General features: G+C 39.8%; 7 protein-coding genes across 7 annotated transcripts; 4 read left to right on the plus strand and 3 right to left on the minus strand.

The window, feature by feature from the left end:
• Positions 1-221: 221 nt before the first annotated feature.
• On the minus strand, positions 222-2,246 carry LOC123013532 (protein brambleberry-like). Its single transcript, XM_044412101.1, has 4 exons — positions 1,866-2,246; positions 1,160-1,814; positions 639-1,028; positions 222-586 (listed from the first exon to the last, which is right to left on the minus strand). Exons 1-4 carry the CDS (start codon positions 2,124-2,126, stop codon positions 222-224), a joined length of 1,671 nt encoding a protein of 556 aa, XP_044268036.1. The 5' UTR covers positions 2,127-2,246.
• A 486-nt stretch (positions 2,247-2,732) lies between these two features.
• Positions 2,733-5,392, plus strand: LOC123012590 (serine/threonine-protein kinase Pink1, mitochondrial). Its single transcript, XM_044410612.1, has 4 exons — positions 2,733-3,165; positions 3,691-4,810; positions 4,857-4,955; positions 5,013-5,392. Exons 1-4 carry the CDS (start codon positions 2,879-2,881, stop codon positions 5,217-5,219), a joined length of 1,713 nt encoding a protein of 570 aa, XP_044266547.1. The 5' UTR covers positions 2,733-2,878; the 3' UTR covers positions 5,220-5,392.
• A 4-nt stretch (positions 5,393-5,396) lies between these two features.
• On the minus strand, positions 5,397-6,012 carry LOC123012592 (zinc finger protein 385D-like). The gene is made up of 4 exons (XM_044410615.1): positions 5,999-6,012; positions 5,856-5,951; positions 5,642-5,813; positions 5,397-5,597 (listed from the first exon to the last, which is right to left on the minus strand). Exons 2-4 carry the CDS (start codon positions 5,928-5,930, stop codon positions 5,452-5,454), a joined length of 393 nt encoding a protein of 130 aa, XP_044266550.1. The 5' UTR covers positions 5,931-5,951; positions 5,999-6,012; the 3' UTR covers positions 5,397-5,451.
• On the plus strand, positions 5,996-6,621 carry LOC123012591 (protein abrupt-like). The gene is made up of 2 exons (XM_044410613.1): positions 5,996-6,404; positions 6,452-6,621. Exons 1-2 carry the CDS (start codon positions 6,041-6,043, stop codon positions 6,565-6,567), a joined length of 480 nt encoding a protein of 159 aa, XP_044266548.1. The 5' UTR covers positions 5,996-6,040; the 3' UTR covers positions 6,568-6,621.
• A 349-nt stretch (positions 6,622-6,970) lies between these two features.
• Positions 6,971-8,631, plus strand: LOC123013145 (cleavage stimulation factor subunit 1). The gene is made up of 3 exons (XM_044411520.1): positions 6,971-7,126; positions 7,174-7,750; positions 7,806-8,631. The coding sequence occupies exons 1-3, from the start codon at positions 7,041-7,043 to the stop codon at positions 8,454-8,456; spliced, it is 1,314 nt and encodes a 437-aa protein (XP_044267455.1). The 5' UTR covers positions 6,971-7,040; the 3' UTR covers positions 8,457-8,631.
• Positions 8,632-8,686: 55 nt separating this feature from the next.
• On the plus strand, positions 8,687-11,358 carry LOC123013143 (transmembrane 9 superfamily member 4). Its single transcript, XM_044411519.1, has 7 exons — positions 8,687-8,836; positions 8,885-9,270; positions 9,326-9,481; positions 9,534-10,015; positions 10,065-10,482; positions 10,540-10,723; positions 10,769-11,358. The coding sequence occupies exons 1-7, from the start codon at positions 8,825-8,827 to the stop codon at positions 11,006-11,008; spliced, it is 1,878 nt and encodes a 625-aa protein (XP_044267454.1). The 5' UTR covers positions 8,687-8,824; the 3' UTR covers positions 11,009-11,358.
• Positions 11,355-12,695, minus strand: LOC123013146 (GPI transamidase component PIG-S). Its single transcript, XM_044411521.1, has 3 exons — positions 12,576-12,695; positions 11,544-12,528; positions 11,355-11,491 (listed from the first exon to the last, which is right to left on the minus strand). Exons 1-3 carry the CDS (start codon positions 12,619-12,621, stop codon positions 11,386-11,388), a joined length of 1,137 nt encoding a protein of 378 aa, XP_044267456.1. The 5' UTR covers positions 12,622-12,695; the 3' UTR covers positions 11,355-11,385.
• Between the last annotated feature and the right edge of the window lie 56 nt (positions 12,696-12,751).

Genomic DNA, 12,751 nt, shown 5'->3' on the forward strand with positions numbered 1-12,751 from the left:
GCGCCGGACCTACTTGAAAATGAGCCAAATTTTTGCAACAACTTATGGTCCATATCAGGTTACTGTAATGGTACAATAATTGATTAATTCCAGTGTATTAAAAATAAAAAAATAAATAAAAAATCAGTCCTACTCTAGACTAGAAATACTTTTTGTACATTACGATACTAAATAAGGCTTAATAGTAGACAATCGGAAATAAAATTATCACATCATTAAAATTATCCCATGACGGAATCCCCCGTTTGGTGCCGGTAGCAGAAATCCCTCCCCGGCAGGCTTGCCAATTTACAAGGCGTACCAACCCTTGTTTTGGCGTGACAAACTCCCCTAGCACTCCCGTTTAAAATCAAAGGAGTGTTACTACGTGATCTGTGGCGGTAAAACCCGCTTCTSGAATGTGGGGGCGTCGGTGCCCCCAAACTATTCATATTAAAATCATCCAACTCGTTCGACTCTAAGTTTGTACTTAAATCCATATCGGGGACTTCTACCGTTTTTTTCTCCACTTGTGGCTCCTTACGCCACGGGAGTCTCCCCCGAACATTTACTTTGAGTGTTAAAGCCCAAAACATCACAACATGACCTGTTAAAACATAAAATCGCAACTTTTTTTAGTGAAAAATCCAAAGACTTACCTAACACTAGACTCAAAATTGTTGCTAGGAGAGTCAGGGGCCCCAATTGATTAGGGCTGCCCCACAGCGCCAAGGCAAGATTGACAGGGGGTAAAGTGGCGACTATTAATCTTGTGACAAGTCGCGCGGAAAGAAAGGCGCAAGTGAGCATTGAAATTAGGATAAAAGCGGCATGCCATATTATAAGGTAGAGACGCTCTACGGCTAGGTCGGTGCCCCCCAGGGCTGTCGTCAGCCACACTAGGCGCTCCTCTAACGCCTGACGCGTGCCCCCGACCAACGACACCAGATTGTGGACCGTTCTGTTGACTTCAGCGAGATTTCYCAAAGTTTCTTCATACTGATTCTTGAAATTTTCATTTTGTTGCAAAAGCATTCGCGAAGATTCCTCTGAAACAAACATGTTTGTTGGTAACACCAAAATTTGACATTTTAAATCATGACAACGAACAGCTAAATTGTTTTTAGAGGGTTGGCTTCTTGTAAATTTAGACACACGTCTCCTAAAATAAAATAATTACCGATTCGCTCAAAAATGGCGTGCGCCTTATCTTGAATCTTGATAAGATCCTCCAGCAACTCTTGGTGGTTTTGGCGCGTTTCGCTTCTTTGCTTATCAAGATTCTTGCTTGAATCTTCCAATCTGCGCTGTATCTTGTGCGTCATTTGCACTAATTGGTTGTGGGTATCAACGATCAACTCTTTCTCTTGTGACAATTTGCGTATGTTGTCTTCTATGACTAACTGGCCGTGAAATTGGGCTCTTTGGATATCTCGTTGCTGGTTCGTTAAAATCTCGTGACCTTGGGTTAGCGAGTTTAGCGTTTGTTCCGCAATGTTATGCAAATCTTGCTGATTTTCCGTGATTTTTCCGAGAGTTTTGAGTTGGTCTCGTGCCGTGTCCATGAGCCTGTTTATGGTGTGTTCTGCCATTCCACGAAATTGCATTTGTCTGATGGTGTAACAAACGGCTCTTGCGCGGTTACTCATGAGATGGTAGCTCGTCCAAGTGTCTGAATCCATGCTGCTGGTGCAGTCGCGGATGCTCATGTCATCGGTGCATGGGAAAATGGGGCGCCCCTCGACGTATGACTGGCAGTTTAGTAGATGTACAGCCATTTTTGCCAGTTGCTCGTCGTTCATTTTATCACAGTCAGATCTGAGCTTCAGTACCACCTGTTAGATAAGAATATAAGGGTCAGAAACACAAAACTCTTTCATATTTACCCTTTGCTGGCATGAGTCTAGCTCTGATAATGCTACACCTGTCAGCTTCGCTGCCTCAGATATGAATTTTTCGTCGACTGTGGACACTTCGTAAGGAATTCGTTGAACGAATTCACCAACAGAATCAGCTTCGGGTTCTTTAAACACAAAATAACTTCCTATTGTTTTTACATAATCGGTGAAACCTGTTTCAACGTGTCGAGATTTCAAGAAAAGTAAAACTGTCACTAAAATAAATCTGGTATAACGGTTCAACTTCATGGTGAATAAATAAATGACTAGTGATTTGTAAAATTTAACGGAAATTCTTTATATTTGGCGGATTTTAGATTTTTATCACTGATTTTAAATTCATTATTGACAGATGTCAACTGTCAATAATAACGGTTATTTCTTTTTTTCAATATGTGCTGCCATCTGCAAGAAACAAAACTAAAACGCCTTGTAACCTTTATTACGCAATTATTTTATTTAGAATTACACTTCTCTTATTTACTTTGGGCCTAAAATAAAAACTAGGGCGGTCTAAATTTAATTTTACTAAGTTTTTATAAAGTATTTTTTTAATATTTAAGGCGCCATCTAGTGATGGAAAAAGCTACACATTGAGAAAGAAATACTAAAATTATTTAAAAGTTTTACTTTTTCACTTTTAAAAGCAAAGCAGTGTTTTGGCCTATTTGAGTAACATTTGAATTATTCAAAAAATTGACAATAATTAAGACGCAAAAATTTAAAAATAAATTTTATGCAACTTTGCCTCACATGCGACGTACAACAATTTATCTGTCTCTTTTTAACTGGCTTAAGTAAATAAGAAAGCAAAAGAGACGTATGTTAAAAATTGTAAATACCAAATTCCCCTAGTGTCAAAATAAATATGGCAGTCGTGCCTCTAAGGGGCGAAATGTCAAAGTGCGGAATTTTTCTTTAAAAAAAATCAAATTTCTTGTGTGATTTGTGTTGTTTTTTAAGTACCCTTTTTAGGGTGCAGTCCCTCTTTGCGTTACAAAATGTCTGTACGCGCTGTTGGCAGCCGCTTATTTAAGCATGGTAGAAGTCTTATCCAACAATTTTGTAAAAGAGATCTTAATACCACAATTGGCGACAAAATAAATGCCGTTTCACAAGCAACAGCAGCCCCGTCTTCGTTTCCCAAAACCCAAATACCTAAGAATTTTGCGCTGAGAAATGTGGGGGTCCAATTGGGGCTGCAGGCAAGGCGAATTTTGATCGATAATGTGCTTAACAGAGTCACTAACAGTCTCTCGGCCGAGTTAAGGAAGAAAGCCACCAGAAGGTAAGGACTTAAACAATGGAAAAAACTTTATCCATAAAAAATTATAGTTGGTTGTGACATTTTAAAAGAAAAAGTGTATTTTTGACCAGTATTCTCCGTAATTATTATCAATTTACAGAAGCCAGGGTGTTAATTTAATTATGCTTTTTAAAAATGGATAAAAAGTGCTTTAATTAGCTCTGTTTTGTTAATGTTAGTTATGATGATATCAAGGCTTTCTTTGTTTTTTAATTACTATGGAATAATTGCTGGTAGTTCATTTGTTTTAATAGTTACGTCGATATGTAACATATTGTTGTTACTTCAGTAAACAAAATTTAGATAAGAGTTGTTTTAGGAATTCGAGCTTAATTTTTTTTGTATTCATGTTAATTATATCTCTGATATAATAATTAAGCCTAGAGMTATGAAATCACGATTTATTTATAAAGTTTACAATACCAAGACCATTTTTCTCAACTGCCTGCTTAATATGCTTTGTGGGCGTGGTTTGCGGTGGGCGTGTCTAAACTTGTTATTTTTCAGGATCTTATTCGGTGACTCTGCCCCCTTTTTTGCTCTTGTGGGCGTGAGCATAGCTTCCGGTACTGGAATTCTTACCAAAGAAGAGGAACTCGAAGGTGTTTGTTGGGAAATTCGCGAAGCCATCTCGAAAATAAAATGGCAGTATTACGACATCGACGAAAGCCGATTCGATTCGAATCCGATCACTTTGAACGACCTCTCATTGGGCAAACCCATTGCAAAAGGCACCAATGGCGTGGTTTATTCAGCGAAAGTAAAAGACAATGAAACCGACGACACCAAATACCCGTATGCTCTGAAAATGATGTTCAATTACGACATCCAATCCAATTCGATGGAAATTCTTAAGGCCATGTATAGAGAAACAGTTCCCGCGAGGTTGTATTACAGTAACCACGAATTGAACAATTGGGAAATCGAAATGGCCAATCGGCGAAAACATCTGCCACCACATCCTAACATCGTTGCCATATTTTCCGTTTTCACTGATTATATTCAGGAATTGGAGGACAGTAAGGATTTGTACCCTGCGGCTTTACCACCGCGACTCCATCCCGAGGGCGAAGGCCGAAACATGTCGCTTTTCCTCCTCATGAAACGCTACGATTGCAATTTGCAGAGTTTTCTCTCCACAGCGCCGTCTACTCGAACATCGCTCCTCCTACTTGCTCAGTTGTTGGAAGGCGTGGCACATTTGACAGCTCACGGCATAGCTCACCGCGATCTAAAATCCGACAACTTGTTATTAGACACGAGCGAACCAGAAAGCCCCATTTTGGTCATCAGCGATTTTGGATGCTGTCTCGCTGATAAAACCAACGGCTTGTCACTCCCTTACACGAGCTATGAAATGGATAAAGGTGGCAATACTGCACTGATGGCCCCCGAAATCATTTGTCAAAAACCGGGCACTTTTAGCGTCTTAAATTATTCGAAGGCCGACCTGTGGGCCGTGGGGGCCATAGCTTACGAGATTTTCAACTGTCATAACCCTTTTTATGGTCCAAGTCGGTTGAAAAATTTCAGTTATAAGGATGAGGATTTACCGAAATTGCCCGAGAAGGTGCCAACTATAATTCAAGCTTTGGTGGCCAACCTTTTGAAGCGCAATCCCAATAAGGTTGGTAATACTAGTACATGATTTTTTTAAGACTGATTTTTAACAGCGTCTCGATCCGGAAGTTGCGGCCAACGTTTGTCAGTTGTTTTTGTGGGCACCTAGCACGTGGTTAAAGCCGGACTTGAAGGTACCGACAAGTGCCGAGGTGATTGATTGTCTTTTGTTTCTTTGTAGTAGCAATTTCCATTTGTTTTGTTTTTAGATTCTGCAGTGGTTGTTGAGTTTGACAACAAAAGTCTTGTGTGAGGGCAAAATCAATAATAAGAGTTTTGGGGAGAAATTTACAAGGAATGGGAGGAGGACGTATCCGGAGTATTTGTTAATTTCTAGTTTTTTGTGTAGAGCTAAGTTAGCAAATGTTAGATCTGCGCTTCACTGGATTCAGGAGAATCTTCCCGAAATTGATTAAATTTAAGATTATTTATTATTATACGAGTAAGGTCAAGGGCTATTTGAGACTGTTATTAGATTGTGATTATGGTTAGTGTTTTTTTCTATAGATTTAGTTTTATAGAAATAAAAACACTTGATTTGTATATTACTGTTATTGCTCACTGAAATATATATTTGGGTTTAAAAAAAGTCATTTTAATTATTCAACAATTTAATGGTAAATACAAATTTGGTAACAATGAACAAAACTACTGGCAAATCACTTTAAACAGCAACAATAAGTTAATAAAAATACAAATAACACAGAAGAACAAGATCCATAAACCAGCGGTTCCTGTCGAGGCCGAAATGAAGTTATTTTCTTTTTTCATCAGTTTATTTTTGTGTTTGATACCTGCAAAAGCACTGAACATAATGAAAATTATTTTTCTGACTTACTGTTCAAGTGGATGTTTAGTTGAATTTCACTGTTTGCGACAACATCACACAATTCACAAACGAACGTTTTTCCTTTTCTCTCTTCCTTCATTTTATGTCTTCGTCCTTCCAAATGGCGCTGAAGGATTTTCGCACTGGTGACTTTAACATTACACAATTCACACGAAAGGACCTAAAAAATTATTACCACTTTGATTTACAATAAGCGACTCACATTTTTATCTGCATTTTCTTCATTATTCTCGGTTAATTGCACTTCCTCGATCGAATTATGGAATTCTACAGACATTTTTACACGTTCACATACCGTCTGAAACTCAGTATCAAATCTGACTTTTTCAAACTTTTTTTTCTTACTTTATCTTCCTCGACCTCGTCAGTGTTTCAAAGCCGCTCAAGATGAACGCAGGTCTTTACTCCGACGGTGCTCAAATCCAAAAGTTCAATTTTGAAGATGAACTCAATAGACAACTGCTCGATTTTGAGATTATCTGCGGCGACGGCAGTGTTTGCGGCCATAAAATCATTTTAACGTCTCGGAGCCCTTATTTTAGGCACTTGGTGGAAAGTCAACCGGGCATCGGTGAAGTTACTTTTGCCGATTTCGGGCGCGAGCCGATGAAAAAAGCCCTGCAGCTGATATACGGGGAAACTGTAAGAGTCGCTGAGCTGCAAGTCGACGAGTTTTTGAAGATTTTGCATGTTTTGAGAGTTGACTATTGGGTCAAGTTTAATAGAATGAGAATGGATAGAGTCGATATAGGTGAGAAATTAAAAAAAAATCAACATAATCTAAATTGAAAGTTCCAGCTGCCATGTCTTCGGCCTCGACTCCGGATATCTCAACTGAAACCGAAGTTTCAGCTTCGGAGGATTTGGGCAGCAGAAGATCTGGCGACGGAGAATCTATTGCTCTTAATGATTAACAATGTGTGTGCCTAAGGGAGTTTTTCAATAAAGATTTCGAATTCAGCATTTCATCATTAGTTTTTTAACTTTCTTCAACAAAACGGTAATAAGCAAATTAAAAAAAAGTAAAAGAATTTTAATAAAGAGAGTTGTTGATTTCAAGTTTTATCAAAAAAAAAAATCGAAAACAATTTAAAGTGCCCCCTTTTTGTTACCATACAAGGTCAATAAAATATCCCTAAATAAGTTTGAAAAAATTAAAAATTAATTTATTATACGTAGTAAACAACCCAATAAATGCAAATAATAATACAATATATTGCAATTAATTAAGTAAATTATACAAATACGTGAGTTTTTTAGAAAAAAAATTCTTTATTATTTATATTCTGTGGCTACCAATCTAACAAATCAGAAATCTCCAACTTTGTTTGTGGTTTATTTGTTGTCAAAACACGAATATCGCAAAAACTCAAATAATTCCTCGAAAATGACCAATTCGGGCCTCAAAGAAGAAGACGTCGACACTACAAACCTCCTCAAGAGTCGCGAATTTCTCTACCGTCTCATTATCAGGTAAAACCCTAAAATCTGGCTTCATAACCTCATTTTCCCTTTTCCAGCCAACTTTTCTACGACGGCCACCAAAGCATCGGCACTAGTCTCACAGCCGCAGTGCAGGCAGACCCTCCGTGTGCTCCCAGTGATCGGCTGTTTCATATCGTCCTCGCTGGGTTAGAACACGAGCCTGATCGCAAGGAGAGGCCCCACAATGCCGGCATTGGCAACAATAATATTGGTCCAGGGCTCGATCTCGAGTTTGAAACTGAGTCAAATATACCAGCCCCCGAACCGGCATTGTATGAGACCGCGTATGTGACATCGCATAAAGGGAATTGTCGCGCTGGATGTTTTTCAAGTGATGGGCAGTTGATCGCGACTGGGAGTGTGGACGCCAGTATTAAGATTTTGGATGTTGACAGAATGTTGGCGAAGTCGGCGCCGGATGAGATGGACCCGTCGAGGGGGGAACAACAAGGGCATCCAGTGATTAGGACGCTATATGACCATATGGAGGAGGTCACTTGTTTGGAGTTTCACCCCAAGGAGCCGATTTTGGTGTCAGGATCCAAGGATAATACGATAAAGATGTTTGACATATCTAAAGCCAGTGTTAAAAAGGCGTTTAAAACAATCTCTGTATGTGTACAATTTTATAATGGTTGATTTTTTAACGTGTGTGTATTTTTTTCAGGAATCTGAACCAATCAGAGCCATGTCTTTTCATCCCGGAGGCGACCACATGATTGTCGCCACCAATCACCCCGTTGTCCGGCTTTACGACGTTAACACTCTCCAATGCTACGTCTGCGCTTTTCCTTCCCACCAACACACCCAAAGCGTCACTTGTCTTAAATGGTCACAAGACGCCAGAGTATTCGCCACTTGCAGTAAAGACGGCAATATCAAACTGTGGGACGCAGTTTCAAATCGTTGCATAAACACATTCCAAAAAGCACACGACGGTCTTGAAGTTTGTTCAGTCGCATTTTCGAAAAACGGCAAATATTTATTATCGTCGGGGAAAAACTCAATTTGTAAATTATGGGAGTTAACCACAAGCAGATGTTTGATTGCTTATACGGGAGCTGGGACGACCGGAAAACAGGAATATGAGGCCCAAGCTGTTTTTAATCACACTGAGGATTACGTACTGTTTCCTGATGAAGCAACGACATCGTTGTGTGCCTGGAATTCGAGGAATGCCTCAAGGAAGCAATTGATGTCTTTGGGACACAACGGGGCGGTTAGACTAATAGCGCATAGCCCAACTCAAGCCGCGTTTTTGACGTGCTCGGACGATTTTCGGGCTAGGTTTTGGTACAGAAGAACTCCAACATTATAAATATGTTAAAAGTTTTGTGTTATTACATAAATAGGCAACCAATAATACACCAATATATTTTAATTAATCGAATCACTTGAAGCGTATTATCATATTTGTGTGTAATATTATTAAACAAGTGGTGTGAGAAATCATTTTTCAGGAGTTAGGCAAACAAACTTTTTTATTAAATCTTAGAAAAAAAAATGTTTCATTTTGTCAGCAACCATACATACAGTTGACGTTTGTGACGTCAGAGTTGTCAAAATTTGTTGGTGGTTCATCGGCGATAATAGCACAGTTTTAAATTGATTTACAATGATTATTTCACTATTTTAGCAGTCCAAACGTCGAAAATTATTACATTTCACCCGTAACGTGGCTCCAAAATGATTTATACGGTATTTAATTGTAGGTTTTGTGATCTGACCTAACCTCAATTTTTCCAGCAATTTCTTCTGTTTGTAATAATTTGCATTTCGAAATGTTATACGTTTTACGTTCCGGGGATGGCACCGGCCGATTTCAAACAGGGCGACCCGATTGAAGTCAAGGCTGTAAAAATGACGAGTATCCACACGCAGTTGCCATATGAGTATTACTCTCTTCCGTTTTGTTTGCCGAAAGGGGGTCTAAATTCTATACACTACAAATCTGAAAATCTGGGGGAGGTACTGAGGGGCGACAGGATTGTCAACACGCCGTACGACGTAAAAATGGCGGTGAATACGCCATGTACGCTGTTGTGTAACTCCCCTAAAGATCCGATTAATTGGAGTGTGGGGGAGTCCCAGATTATAGTCGATCGAATTCAACACGAGTATTTCGTCCACTTGTATGTCGAAACCTATTTTTATAGTTATTATAGTTATGAATTGTGATAATTCTAGATTGGTGGATAATTTGCCGGCGGCTACGCCAGTTTTGAACCCCGAGACGAACGAAATTCAGTATGAGCACGGCTATAGGTTGGGTAATTCTGTCGGTGATCGCACTTACATAAATAATCATCTCAAACTCACTTTGTTGTACCACAACCCTACCCCGTAAGTAGCCAATTTCAGGCCCCCCGTTTCCGTTTATAAAAAAATTATGTAGGGAAATTTACCGCGTTGTTGGGTTCCACGTAGAGGCCAAATCGATAAACATGGATGGCGTGAAATTCATTGATAAGACGTGCATATTCCCCAATAAGCCGCGTCCCCAGTTAGTAGACCCCACATCTGGCACAAAGTTATTTTTCACATATGAGGTCGTGTGGGAGCCTTCGAAAATTAGTTGGGCGTCACGGTGGGACACATACCTCGCAATGAGCGACGTCCAGATCCACTGGTTCTCGATCATAAACTCCATTGTTGTAATTTTCTTTCTGTCGGGGATTCTCACGATGATTATGGTACGGACTTTGCGGCGAGATATTGCCAAGTATAACGCTGACGAGAGTTTCGATGAGACAATTGAAGAAACAGGCTGGAAACTAGTCCATGGAGACGTTTTCCGACCTCCAAAAAACTCGCGATTATTTGCTGCAGTCGTTGGGTCTGGAATTCAGATTTTCCTGATGGCTTTGATCACGCTTTGTACTATTTCAAACCATTGACTAAATCACATTTAATGCATTTCTTCCAGTTTTCGCCATGTTGGGTATGCTTTCGCCCGCTTCAAGAGGCGCCTTGACCACAGCGGCCATTTTTCTCTACATGTTCATGGGTCTGGTTGCTGGTTACTTCTCGGCGCGTCTCTACAAGACCATGAAGGGGCGCGAATGGAAACGGGCGGCTTTCCTCACTGCTACCCTGTATCCAGCCATAGTTGCCACCACTTGCTTTTTCTTGAATTTTTTTATTTGGGGCAAAGCCTCTAGCGGGGCTGTCCCATTTTCAACGATGATTTCATTATTAACGATGTGGTGTTTCATTTCTCTACCGTTGGTATACTTGGGATACTATTTCGGTTACAGGAAACAGCCTTACCAACACCCGGTCCGGACCAATCAAATTCCGCGACAAGTGCCGGACCAGCATTGGTACATGAACCCGATTCTGTGGTAAGTGACGATAATTCCCCATAAACGAACACGAAAATCTCTAAAATTAATTTTCAGCACTTTAATGGCCGGGATTTTACCCTTTGGTGCCGTGTTTATCGAGCTGTTTTTTATATTTACGGCAATTTGGGAGAACCAATTTTACTACCTGTTTGGATTTTTGTTTTTGGTGTTTATCATATTAGTTATTTCGTGCTCTCAAATCTCCATAGTTATGGTCTATTTCCAATTATGCGGCGAGGTAATAGAAAAAATAACATATATAAGTCGTAACCCCTGTTTGCAGGATTATCACTGGTGGTGGCGAAGTTTCATCGTTTCCGGCGGCTCGGCTTTGCACATTATGGGCTACTCATTGTTTTATTTTGTAACGAAATTAGAAATAACTGAATTTATACCGACTTTGTTGTATTTCGGATACACTGGACTCATGGTTTTGACGTTTTGGTTGCTCACTGGAACGATCGGATTTTTTGCGGCGTATGCATTCGTCCGGAAAATCTATTCAGCTGTTAAAATCGATTAAGTGAGTGGCTTTATTGGACTTACCGAAAACGAATTATTTTAGTTTGTGTAATTTTTTCACTTTAGTAGTTGTTACGAATTGCTGTGGACAATCAAGGTCACATTTGTGAAATAGTTGCTACATAACAGAATTGTTACTAAGCAACTAAATATAGTGTGATTTTTTTGTACGTTTAATGTCGTCAGCAATTTGAAACAGACTTTACTTACTTAATTTAGTCATAATTTATTATTCACACTGGAAATGAATATTTTTATAGGGCAATTAGCACCTTGTACAGACGGTAATTATTTCCGTTAGTTTTCTTTTGTAATAACTGTATATAAAAATAAATAAAATGATTTTGTGTAGTTGTTTTTTTTTATTTTTAATAAAAATTAATCAGTCTTTAATTTCTTGTCTTTGTACCATTTTTTCACGGTTATTAGAGACATCAGTACTGGAATCATTACAGGTAAGAAAAGAGGGATATAAACAGCGTACCTGAAATAAAAAGAACAAGTGAATTACGGGAAACAACTGATAATGGACTCACTTTTGATCGTCCGGGAAATAAAGCAAAGCCAGTAAAGACGGGTCACTGAAAGCGGCTTCAGCATTTTTAAATGCAATTTTGGCGAAATTTAATGCATTTTCAATCTCATTTTTCTTCAATAAGTCTTCGGCAACATCAGCATTATCCACTGCGATTTGTATCTTTAGAGCTACATCGTCGCTTATCACAATACTGTTTATTTCTGATAAGAGTTGGGCTAAAGATTTTAGCGTCCTCCGGGTTGAATCCACCATATCTTCGGCTTTACGTCTCATTAATTCTTGAACGTCCCCCTCGGTAGTACCCCCCATTTTCAGCATTTTGCCTAATTGGGATACAAAAGTTGACGTAATGAGTTGCACATCCGGTTTGAAGTTTTTCACATCGCAAGAATCTTGATCAGGGTTGATGATGAAAATGCCACCCCAGCGGGGGCTGAAAAACGCATTGGCGGTGTCTTCGTCGCGGTTGTTTCTTATAAATAGGGGTACATTGCAGTGTGAGACGTATAAGACGAGGTTCAAGCATGGCCGGGGCGACAGGTGGGACCAGAGTTTCTTTTCGAGGGGGGTTATAACGTGCGGTAGTTGCTCCTCGTACAAGACATACTTGTCAATGATTTTGCGCGGGATGGCCCCCAATTCGGTTAAATACAGCCACTGCGACTTAACGATAAAATCCGCGATTGGGGACACTTTGGAAAGGAAGGGTTGGAGGTTCGCATCGAGGTCCTCGCCTGCGAGGTCCACGTGTAAATTCTCGGGGTCGGGGTTAACAATTGTGATCAGGACGTCGTATTCGAGACTGAGGGGGATTCCAAAATGTTTATCGGTTTTGTTAGCAAGGGTCACGTCAAACATGCGGTCGAGGGGCAAACTCGCCCTGTAGACACGGGTGGTGTACCACCAAACCGGGATTCCGATCACTACGAGGACTATGAAATAAGATAAGACGTTGTAAATTCGATAAATGCATTCCGGGTCGTCTAAAAACCGAAAATTGGAACAAAAGTTTGGTTTTATGAGTGTTTACCTGTCGGGGCCGGCTTTTGGTTCTTGTTTTTCTCATCTGAGTTCATTTTTGAGGTTAACACGTCTGTCAAATGTCAAATATGATGTCACGTTGAGTTTACTTTGCAAAAGCCACGCCCATTTTCCGACATAATCCCACTTTTTCGTGATAAAAAATAAAAACCTTCTCACGTTCCA

This window comes from Tribolium madens, unplaced genomic scaffold (assembly GCF_015345945.1).
Source record: "Tribolium madens isolate multiple individuals breed KSU strain unplaced genomic scaffold, Tmad_KSU_1.1 Scaffold_96;HRSCAF=242;Tcas5.2_LG5, whole genome shotgun sequence".
Lineage (NCBI taxonomy): Eukaryota > Metazoa > Arthropoda > Insecta > Coleoptera > Tenebrionidae > Tribolium > Tribolium madens.

Coding starts and splice junctions, on each gene's coding strand:
- LOC123012590 (XM_044410612.1), top strand. CDS start 2,879: ATGTCTGTACGCGCTGTTGGCAGCCGCTTATTTAAGCATGGTAGAAGT. Junction 3,166..3,690: donor AGGAAGAAAGCCACCAGAAG/GTAAGGACTTAA, acceptor GTTATTTTTCAG/GATCTTATTCGGTGACTCTG. Junction 4,956..5,012: donor AGGTACCGACAAGTGCCGAG/GTGATTGATTGT, acceptor TTTTGTTTTTAG/ATTCTGCAGTGGTTGTTGAG.
- LOC123012592 (XM_044410615.1), bottom strand. CDS start 5,930: ATGTCTGTAGAATTCCATAATTCGATCGAGGAAGTGCAATTAACCGAG. Junction 5,814..5,855: donor AAGAAAATGCAGATAAAAAT/GTGAGTCGCTTA, acceptor ATAATTTTTTAG/GTCCTTTCGTGTGAATTGTG. Junction 5,598..5,641: donor ACTAAACATCCACTTGAACA/GTAAGTCAGAAA, acceptor GTGCTTTTGCAG/GTATCAAACACAAAAATAAA.
- LOC123012591 (XM_044410613.1), top strand. CDS start 6,041: ATGAACGCAGGTCTTTACTCCGACGGTGCTCAAATCCAAAAGTTCAAT. Junction 6,405..6,451: donor AATGGATAGAGTCGATATAG/GTGAGAAATTAA, acceptor TGAAAGTTCCAG/CTGCCATGTCTTCGGCCTCG.
- LOC123013145 (XM_044411520.1), top strand. CDS start 7,041: ATGACCAATTCGGGCCTCAAAGAAGAAGACGTCGACACTACAAACCTC. Junction 7,127..7,173: donor CTCTACCGTCTCATTATCAG/GTAAAACCCTAA, acceptor TCCCTTTTCCAG/CCAACTTTTCTACGACGGCC. Junction 7,751..7,805: donor AGGCGTTTAAAACAATCTCT/GTATGTGTACAA, acceptor TATTTTTTTCAG/GAATCTGAACCAATCAGAGC.
- LOC123013143 (XM_044411519.1), top strand. Junction 10,016..10,064: donor GATGGCTTTGATCACGCTTT/GTACTATTTCAA, acceptor CATTTCTTCCAG/TTTTCGCCATGTTGGGTATG. Junction 10,724..10,768: donor ATTTCCAATTATGCGGCGAG/GTAATAGAAAAA, acceptor CCCTGTTTGCAG/GATTATCACTGGTGGTGGCG.
- LOC123013146 (XM_044411521.1), bottom strand. CDS start 12,621: ATGAACTCAGATGAGAAAAACAAGAACCAAAAGCCGGCCCCGACAG. Junction 12,529..12,575: donor CCAAAAGCCGGCCCCGACAG/GTAAACACTCAT, acceptor TTCGGTTTTTAG/ACGACCCGGAATGCATTTAT. Junction 11,492..11,543: donor TATTTCCCGGACGATCAAAA/GTGAGTCCATTA, acceptor TTTTTATTTCAG/GTACGCTGTTTATATCCCTC.